Consider the following 10,924-nt stretch of genomic DNA (forward strand, 5'->3'; position numbering starts at 1 on the left):
ACATAGGAATTACCAGTTGGTCCTTTCTTTCTTACCCCAATGGGGTAAGATGGGACCAGCTCACTTTTTTCAATCTGTACAGAAAACTATGTTAGATGCAAAATGTCTGAGTTATAACTTAGAAGCCCATTGCATATCTACACCTTGTGATAGGTTTAGGGTTTTTTAGTTATTCATGGTATAGATGCTACAGGCTTGTTAGTGATTTCGGTCCTGTCTTACCCCATCTGACTATATTGGAATTGTTTCATGTCATCACTTTGCAATTGATCATCTCTTTGATTAAGATATCGTTTTAATTGTAATTTCAGCAGAATAAAAAATGTTCTAGTGATGCAGGGAAGATGTTGACCATTTCACTCAACTGCAGATTGATAAAATGGTTTGTAATCATGAATCAGTAAAGAAATTGTAGAGCTTGAATGAAATGAACTTTAATGGACATTATCATCCATTATTATTCCTGCTGCAAGGCAGCATTGCTGTTACATGACCACATTACTTACTTCATGTTTGCATGCAGTTCTTCAACTTCATGTATGTTTCTGCATGCAGTTTTTCCGGCAAAATTTTGGATATTGCTGTTTACCAGTTGGATTTTCAACTGGCAACAAAGAAAATCAGGTTCAAAATTTGCCACTTGTTTCCGTATGACAACCAGCCTTATAAAGAAGCTATTGCAATTACATTATATTCCTAAATTTCCCTTTATCAGATTAAGGCTTTGATTTTTGGGTGTAATACAAAATTTTAAGCCATCTTGAAGAAAGTATTCATGATGCGAGTGAAGGGTATGAAATGCATGTTGCAAAAGGCACTTCATTTCCTTCATTTTGTATGGGAGTGGCACTTTATGTTTAGATTCAATTAATATGAGCAATAATCTGAAATGTAATAAGTTGTCTCTAGTAATCAAATGATATTTATTAAAATATTATAATGTAATTATTTTCAACTTTTTTCATGGAATACATGGCATGAAATAGGCTACAAAGTTCGCCAAATTAACCACTTCATTTGGCATACGATTTTGATGGATAAACCCAATACTCAAAAAGCATCTATTCTGGCTTTGCATTTTCACAGTTAGTTGCATGTTCAATTTTTCACAATTTACAAAACAGTTTCTAAAATATCAAATGTGCTACCAGTTCTTAAAGGCTACAAAGCAATAAAAAAGGTGCAAGAATATATAATTTGTGTTCTTTATTTGGGCTCTGGTAACAAATGCTGCATTGGAACAGAGCTGCATCCACTGAATTGATATTGAGAAAATTGCAAGTAATTAGTACTTTTACTTTTTTATGATTAGATATTAGATTAGATAGATATTAGATATGATTAGTATTAGATTCCATGACCAATTTACTAATAAAAATATATTTATTAATACTTATAGTGTTCCTAAACTCATACAGGACTCTTCCACAGAAACACTATATAAACCTATGGGTAGTGCTACAATTTTTTCTTTTGAATTGCTTGCAGTTACAATTTTAGCTTGGTTAATGTTTTGAAATTTTGTTATCATATAAGGGGCTCCAATTTAATTTTGACTCATAAATATTATTGTTCAAATATAATGAATATTACTATGAGTGAAAAAGAAGACTGCAGTGATGTGAATCACAAACTCCCCGATGATGCAGTTAAGAGAGGCCTGTGGTCTGGGCTGAGCCTCATGCAGATACCTTCTGGTGCTTGCAAAGTTGAGTCTGATGGTAAGCATCATGCTCAAGGCAGCACCAATCAGCTTTGTTGCCTAAAACAATATGCCTTGCATTATTGCAAATTGTAGTTGTATTTTATATTACCAATATATTGTGTTTATATTGTATATGGCTCCAAATTATGAAATGACTTTGAATTAAAGGTCAACTCTCATATCTGCATTGATGTCTAGCAGTAGTTTTTATTGCCTTGTTAATTCCATTGAATTTAATCCTGCCACAGAGGCCAGCAGTTCATCTCAACTCCCAGAAATGATGGCAGGCTACCTAAAGAAGGAGCCTGTAGATGAGGCAGAGGACATAACTGTGAAGGATGAACCTATTGATATTGATGAAAATCAGGTAAAAATGTTCCTCAAATATTTAGGTATTGATGTGTTAAAATTTGCACCTCAACATTAATTGAAGTCCAGTTAATTCAAACTTCTCTAAAATAATGTTCACAGCTCAAGAAATTATGCTCCCATGTGCTTGTGAGATTTGCTATTGAGAAGTTTGCTGTTATTTTGCTTGTTGAATTAGTACATGCCAATATTGTGCAAAACTGTTCATAATAATTATAAATGGTTACATAGAATTGCAAAGTTTTTAATTGATAATTTTTCCATTTGATTGGTTTTATGTGAAACAATATCTATGGCAAAGTTCTACTTCCATGCATGTGATGAATGTTCTTTGGTACAATTTTTCCTCATACAAATTCGTTAATGGAGTCTCTCTTCATGACCTGGGGCCAGATTATCAAAACTTTGTATATTTTTATACCTGCACACAAAAAGATATGAGTTGCACAAGTACACCCTAATTTTGTCATTATCAAAACTTAGTATTATGCAAGACTTACCTGAAAAGCTATTATCAAAAGCATCTTCCTAACTGACCAATTGGAGGCTTTCAATTTCTTTATATTCTGAGCTTTGGAGCCTTCTCTGTTAAACATTTTTAGCTTTTTTAAAGAATCCTAGAGGTTTTTACTCTAGAAAGTTTATGACAAATGCCGTTTCAAGATATCAAAACAAGTATTTGATGATTAATATAATAAAATGAACAATGAGAGTAAAATTGTTGTGAATTCGTCATATTTCAGTGTTTTTAGTCCACCAATAAACTCATTTTATGTAAAAATGTACCAAGAGTACATTGTACCAATGTACACTAGTAAAACCTAGACATTAGTAACTAAATGATTACCAATTGCTTCACCCATTCAAAAGTTGTATGTAACTACACTTCTGACACCTCCGAGCACGTGTAAAGTTACACACAACTTCATGCATGTAGCTTCCCACACAAATGTTTTAATAATAACACTGCTAGAGTTGCACCTTCATAGCAGTACTTGTGCAACAGTTTAGTTGCTTCATGTACTTAGCGTTGTTTTGACAATCCAGCCCCTGTTCCAAAGTTTAAATCCAATTGTTAAGAAATAACTAAATGACAATCCCATAACTATAATTCATCCTTGTATAATACAAGCCTCTTTAAAACCCTATGTAAATTTGAGTCTTAAAAACCCCACCCATCATAAATTTTTTAAATTAGTACTAGGTCCCCTAAATTGCTCTACAGTCATTAAGGACCTATGACAATGACAATGATACTAAGATACACTGTGCGTTTTCAGAGTAAAACTTCAGGTTTGATATAATTTTCTGTCTAAATTAACCTAAATTAGTCATTAGTTAAAGCCTACAGTCAAGTGTGTGAAATTAAGGCAGCCAAGTCCATATAATTTTGAATGTCAGTTGATGTTTTAGTTCCTTGATTACACTCGCATCTTAAAATACTTGACAAAAAATTTAAGGCTGGCAAAGATAAAAAGAAGATCAAACCCTCTATGCATGTATATTTTGTCAAGTCATAATGCACTAAGAGAATTTTGTCCAAGTATAATAGGTTTTTAACAGCACTGAGGTTTTTTAATGTTTCATTTTTAAATTACCTATGTTTTTTTTACATAATTTACCTTCCTAATTGAAATTACTAGCAGTAAAAGCCTAGCAATTTTTGGGCATATACATAGCAGAAACATCAAGTTCTGGTAAAAATTTCAAAGTCCTATTCTTCACAAAATTAAGAAGAAAAAACTGGAAATTGGGTTTTTGCCCCCTTGCACTACATATGCTAATAATGATAACATTCCATATAAATTATCTTATTTATGAGAATCATTTTGAATTATTTCAAATTCATCTTCATTTTGAATTATTTCAAATGTGTTACGTGACTGATGTGTTACGTGACTGATGTGTTATGTGACTGATGTGTTACATGACTGATGTGTTAACATGACTGATGTGTTACATGACTGATGTGTTAACATGACTGATGTGTTATGTGACTGATGTGTTACGTGACTGATGTGTTAACATGACTGATGTGTTACTTGACTGATGTGTGATGTGACTGATGTGTTACGTGACTTATGTGTTACTTGACTGATGTGTTACGTGACTGATGTGTTAACATGACTGATGTGTTACTTGACTGATGTGTGATGTGACTGATGTGTTACGTGAATGATGTGTTACTTGACTGATGTATTATGTGACTGATGTGTTATGCAACTAATGTATTATGCAACTGATGTCTCCAACTGTTGTAGCTGGATTGTTCACTCAAGCCCAGCAGCAATGGGTGTGTTGACCAGCAAGCTCCGCCTCCCCCATCTGGGGTGCTGTGCAAGACGGAAGCTCAAATTGAGGCTCGAGCTCACCAACCCGCCTCACTCATCTCCACTGTGCCTAGAATTGTGGTGGGTGGTTTTGTGATGGAATGATCGAGAATTTAAATTTTTTCTTCATGGATTATGCAAGAGTGTACAATTTTTGGTAGTATTAGTGCTATGTCCATATCAAGGAAATAAATTTCTACTAGTTGCAATGTCCTTATTAAAAAATATTTGTCAATAAACTTCATGATTTATTGACAAATCTTTTTGTCAATAAATCATGACAATATGTTCAATAAACTCCTTCAATTATTCAGGATTATAAGCTCATAACCAATTTACTAGTCTAATATTTTTATTTTTTCCAAGGATCTAATTGAATAAAAAATGATAAGTTATGATATTCTCAAGATGTTATACTGCAACAACTGTTGACACAATAATGAAAAAAACTGAAAGCAATCAAATTTTTTTCAATATTCATCATCTTCATCAGATTTGATAATATTCATCATATTACCCTAAACTGATATTCTTGGACTCCAATTTATCTGATGTTTATAACATATTATGGTTACTGTTCTATACATCTCCCATCCTGGAGATTATGGTGGGCTTGTTATGGGCTTACAGCTTCCTAGAGCTTAGGGTTCTGAGCCTTCTCTTAAATAAGCTAGATTTTAGGGCTATATGATACTGGTGATTTTACATTGAAATAATTTTCCATTTTTTATTCTCTTCCTACATTTATTTCCTAATAACTAGAAGTTGACCATTTTTTACCAAATAAATGATTATTAATTGAACTAAATTTGCAGTGAAGTTAAACTTGTTTCAATAATCATGGTAGCTCAGATTTTTTGTTTTCAAAAAGGCTGGTTTACTGGCTTTAACATTTTAACAGGGCAGAGCTACTAAAGCAAAGCTAGGAGACTGAAACGTAAAATAAGATCAATATGCATTCATTGTTGAGGCTGATGCTGGCATCCTAGGAAATTAGAGTAATACAGAAAATAGTTTCTTTAATTAAAAAATAATGACTTGTTTAAGGGGATAAACTTTGAATGATGAAATCCAAATGGATTAACCAGAACGAAGTAGGGCGCCAGATTAAATATTTTACAATGAAATATCCATATACTAGCAATACAAGATTAAGATTAAGGTATCAGATTATTCAGAAGAAAATATATGAACACAATTTGCACCTGGTGATTAACATAGCACTCAAATAAGATTTGTGATAAATGTTCTGCACAAAGAACAAATCAATTAAATCATCAACATCCAAGTTTAAACCATCAGATCATAATTTTTTTTATTGTGACTTGAGATCTGCATGGCTGTGGCCATCAAAAGAAGGAGCTTGACCTTTGAGAAAGGCTTAGATGTTTAATAAATGACTTAAGTGTGGTGAGACTTCTGTGAAAAAAAATGAATTTTTTATCAATTTGTCTGGGATTCAAACTCTGTTTATTGGAAATTTGTATTCACTTCTGATCCTCCTGATCTTTAATATACTAGGCCCAATGCTGCTTGTTCTACTGTATATGTCAGCATTTGGACTGAGAAGATGACTTATGCAATGGCACTCCATATATTGAGTCTGAGCAGGAAATTGCTTGACATTAGGAATATGAGTAATGGAATATTAGAATGCTTTGCTCAATTTAATTTGACCTCCTTTGAAGGTGAGATTTTAGTGAATGGCAAAGTAAAATCTCGTGAATGCCAAAGTGAAGTGAGATATTTAAGTGAATGGCAAAGTGAAATCTAGTGAAGAATGGCAAATAAATTTTCTCATTAAGAATAGCAACAAAATTGTGATATGACTGCCTAATGGCATCACATCTGCCTAGTGCCCAGCGCCATAGTAATGTCTCCTAATTTGGAAATCTGGTCTCCAACATTCATTCAGTTTTGCCTGTGTAAAAATCCTGCCCCCTATGGAATTACATTAAAATATAAAATTATGTCAAAATAAAAAATGAAGGTGGATATTAATGTTATTTATCTAAGAATGGTTAGGGGGGCATGTTGGACTGCTTACGATTCAGAGTATGAAATGCAAGTGATCACATTGCTTTACCTAATCAAAAATTAATAATTGTGAGGAAAAACATTGACTCACAAGACAGGAATGAACCTGGAAATGATTATTCCATAGTTTAGTTCTCACAAAAGTTTTACTTCTGAGCATATGACTTAGGGCATCTGATTAAATTTTAGAGCACAGATTCCAACAGCATTCTCCATTCAAGTATCAGCAGTTTATGGCTAAATGTTTTTAGGAAAGGGAGGCAATAAGTTAGCAATCACCAGTGGCTAAGAATAATTTAGTGCTTATCTTTTATAGCACAAAAAATCAGCTTCTTAAATCAAAGAGAAACTTCTAGGACAAATCTCGAGCAGGGAACTCTAATTGAGCAATTTTTCATCGCTGGCTTTGGTCTGATTTCATTAGTAAAAACTGGCTTCTTAACACTTCACAACGTAAATAATATTCATCCCATGAGATATGCCTTACTCATATTTGGTTGAGGCTCAGTAATGGCACTAAAACTAAATGTGATTACTGTATTGTATAGAGATTTTGTTTAGAAAGTCATATTGTATCAATCTGCTCATATCACAGCAAGGTTATGGAAGTTGTAACTTTATGTTCTGAATTTAAAGATACATTTAATGCAATAAATAATAAATTAGTAAAATATCAGGAAGTGTTATCAACAACAACACTGGATAGGGGGGAAAATGCTGCTGAATCATTCAACAACTTTAATGGCGATCATATTGATACTATAGTCAGCCATCGTAGAATAGTCTCCATCTTTCTTCCACACACTTGGGAAACCTCAACACCTGTGCTTACTCTTTATCATAAACATTTTAAATTATGCGACATTCCTTCACCTCAGCATTTATCGAGCTCAAGCAATGAAGGCACACCATCCCCGGGGGCGACACCATCGCACATACCCAAGGAGACGCAGGGTGAGTTGAATTATTTTGCTGTACATTTTCAGGCTTCATCTCATGCTGTTTCTGTCAGCTAAATTACTCTTAACCACTTCTCGGCAAGTGGGAATATATGTATTGTGTATCATAGGTTTTGGCGTTTATGATGTAATAAAGATTATCAAACCAAATTCCTTGTTGTATTTAATGATATACTAATACTTTTTCATACAGTGAAATGCACAGTTTAAGTCCTATTGAAATTTCAATTATAACTTGAAAACAATCACTAGATTAAATTTATTGCTCACCTATTTATATGAATGTCTCTATAATTGATTTTCATTTTATAATGAAAGTGTATTTTCAATGTTTCTGTAATAATCACCCTTTTAAATAATTTCTACTACTTTGAAAAGTTGTGATTGTAAAATAGTAAAATGCACGTGTTGCTAGCGGTAATGGTGCTTCCGAAATATTCCTTTTTATTCAAGTGTCCACATCCCCTCCATCTTCGCATGCATCTCTGGCTTCTGCAGGACTGAACTCGTGCCACTGCAACCAATGCCGGGAAGAAAACTGGACAGTAATCGAACAAGACTTGAAAACTCTAAAAGCAGCAGTCTCCATTCTTACGAAGCAAAATGAAAAAGTTCTAGAACAAAGCACTTTAAAAGCAGCTGTCTCCACTCTTACGAACCAAAATGAAAACATCACGAAAGAAATACGGCTGCTGAGGAATTTGATTTGCAACAACAATACCGAACATTTACATATGGACGATTCAAAGCTGCCTAAGCTTCCGCTGAAGAGCATTGACGACATCAACGCCCTCGAAGAAACCTTGAGCAGTGCAGAGGAGAGAAGTCGTTTGATACATCATCTGTCGCTTGTTGGAGGGTCCAAGTTTACCTCTGTTATACACAACGCCATGAAAGCGCTCTTAAGCAAGAACTTGGCCATGGAGTTCAGTTTAGAAGGCAAGAAGAAACGAGCATTCAAGGCGTTGAAAGCTCATAAGTGTATTGTTGGTAAGTTTTTAAATGTTATGTTTTGAGTGAAGTTCGTGAGTCGTGAAAATAATTTTATTTACTCTAGTTAAAGAATGACATGAATTGAAATAATCATGTTTGTGCTCCGCGGAACTAAATTGAAACCTAATGATGAGATCCATAAGTTGCGTTAAAGATATACTCTCAATACCACTTCTTTCTTGTCCTACAGAAGCTGTCATGAAGTCCCCACACTGCCAGGCTGCAACAGTGTACGACATCAACAAAGTTATTAGCTTGAATTTGACAGGTGCTCGGGACAGAGACGAGGGCAGGAAACGGCGATACTTTTCTCAGGCACCCAATTCCTCTGCTGATCAATCTCAAGAACACAAGAAGATCAAACTTCTTGAGAACACAAAAAGTCCAAGCATCTCAAAAACACAAAAAGTTCAAACATCTCAGGAACACAAGAAGTTTAAACATCTCAAAAATGCAAGAAGTTCATAATCAGCAAGTCTAGTTCAATTGATATCGCCTAATAATGTTTCCCTACAAGTATGACACATTATTTTCTTTGTGTTAAGACGGAGTAAAATTGAAAACTATAAACAAGAGGAAGGATTTGGCGATCGACGTTCTTGGCAACATTTCAATTCAATAATGTCAGGATGATCGACAGCATTTTATGATTTCTAAATTTTCTTGTGTGCCTCACATGCAAAACATTAAATTTCAATTCTTATTCCAAATAGTCCCGTTTTCCATATTTCCTCATTCTATTCACTACCTCCGCGTTTCCACAAAATTCATGAATTTCTAAAATTTTTGTGCCAGCTAAGCAATAGCGCTGAAACCATATCTACGCCTCATCTTACCCATGCAAGTTATTGTCTTGTATAAGTTATTGAATACGAAAGTTGCAACAATATCCGTTGGAATTAAAATAGAAGCTCTCGGCTTATGTGAAGCAATAGGACAGTATGAAGTTTATTTCTAATATTTTTTGCATTTAAAAGTGCAGAAATATTTATTTTTTAAGGCTATTTCTCGCTTGGTAAATGTTAGTGTTTACTTCTTGCTAATTTATAAGCTTGCAGGTGCCTTGTAAAGTCACGGTAAATATACGGATAATAGTCTGTATTCCTTGCATGTTATGAAATATTGATGCCATAAATAAACAAATGCCGTTCATTTGTTTATTTTTGAATGTTCGATAGAGATTTATTTTTTTAATCTGTCTATCAACTGGTTAAACTTGCAGCTGAATTCTAGTTTCATTCGTAGCATCTCATTGCAAACAAATGCGGATATACGAGTTTGTTTATAACATAGATCATTGAACACGATGATTTGCATCGTTCCATACCATCGAATAATTGACTAGTAAAAAAATTTTCTTAGCATTTGTTTAACTTGTCATTCCTTGAACGTTATCACGTTATTTTGTTGTTTTGTGGGGATTGACTCCCGACCATATTATATCTTTGACGCCAGTTCAGCGGAGAGTCAATTGCAACGAAGGGAATTAAAATGAATTTTTTTCGTAGAATTGAGTCAGTTCCTACATTTATCATCAATCTAAAAGTTAAAAATCCGGCGTTATGAGTACTTGACACACGAATGTAAAATGGCTGTAAGACAATAAATCGTATACGCAGTTTCTACATCAATGAGATTGCAGGATATATTTCCAAACTTTGTCTCATAAAACCAGGCACTGCACACCATCCCTAACAAACTCGTTGATATTTGAGTCTCGCTATGAGTGAGACTACATTTTTGCAAGCATTATTACCAGATAATCAAGGAAGTTTGTGCACTTCAGGACAATTGGCTCAAGGCCATCCACGGGAATGGATGCAAGTCGAAAATTTGACAGCGCGTGTCTGCGCGTATCACTGATACATGCGCGTGATAATAAGAGGTGCGCGTGTATTCTTGATTGCAGGAGTCATGTGCGCATCGCATGAGGCAACTTTTTTCCCGACCATGTCGCGACTGTGACGTGACCGCGGCAGCATCAGTTTGATAACCGGGCACTCTTTCAGCGGAACTGACAAGTGTCCTCACGCCTCACTCTCACGAGCATATAATTATCTAAACATTGGTGATTCCTCCAAAGTGTCTCGCATAGTTCTTGAATTAATGCTTCGATGCATTCAAAATAACGAAGTTGCCCAGTAAGTATTTTTTTAAGAAAAAAATGGATCATCGGTGAAGATATTTTACGTTTTATTCTAACAATATCGTGATCATTACAAAGAAAAGATGATAAGTTTCGGCAGTATTTTATGGATATTTCGTTTACAGAATGATGTATAATTTTGTTTCAAATTAGCACCAATAATTTAGTTTAATTGGTACGATGTCAACAGATTTTACAAACTTCAAATGCAATCCTTCTAAAAGCTTGTAATTTTGGGTGGCCGAACAGGCCTTCTCGTGATAACCTAATAAAATATAAGATACAAAACACCGCAGTGTGATGAGTGTGCAGTTCACTCACCGCAGTGTGATGAGTGTGCAGTTCACTCACCGCAGTGTGATGAGTGTGCAGTTCACTCACCGCA

General features: G+C 34.4%; 1 protein-coding gene across 1 annotated transcript; it reads left to right on the forward strand.

The window, feature by feature from the left end:
- Positions 1 to 1,419: 1,419 nt before the first annotated feature.
- Positions 1,420 to 9,545, forward strand: LOC108665504. The gene is made up of 6 exons (XM_018152260.2): positions 1,420 to 1,721; positions 1,954 to 2,072; positions 4,336 to 4,485; positions 7,320 to 7,395; positions 7,899 to 8,390; positions 8,584 to 9,545. Exons 1-6 carry the CDS (start codon positions 1,583 to 1,585, stop codon positions 8,859 to 8,861), a joined length of 1,254 nt encoding a protein of 417 aa, XP_018007749.1. The 5' UTR covers positions 1,420 to 1,582; the 3' UTR covers positions 8,862 to 9,545.
- Positions 9,546 to 10,924: the final 1,379 nt, after the last annotated feature.

Source organism: Hyalella azteca, unplaced genomic scaffold, assembly GCF_000764305.2.
Source record: "Hyalella azteca isolate HAZT.00-mixed unplaced genomic scaffold, Hazt_2.0.2 contig10264, whole genome shotgun sequence".
NCBI lineage: Eukaryota > Metazoa > Arthropoda > Malacostraca > Amphipoda > Hyalellidae > Hyalella > Hyalella azteca.

Coding starts and splice junctions, on each gene's coding strand:
- LOC108665504 (XM_018152260.2), top strand. CDS start 1,583: ATGAATATTACTATGAGTGAAAAAGAAGACTGCAGTGATGTGAATCAC. Junction 2,073..4,335: donor TTGATATTGATGAAAATCAG/GTAAAAATGTTC, acceptor CAACTGTTGTAG/CTGGATTGTTCACTCAAGCC. Junction 8,391..8,583: donor AGCTCATAAGTGTATTGTTG/GTAAGTTTTTAA, acceptor CTTGTCCTACAG/AAGCTGTCATGAAGTCCCCA.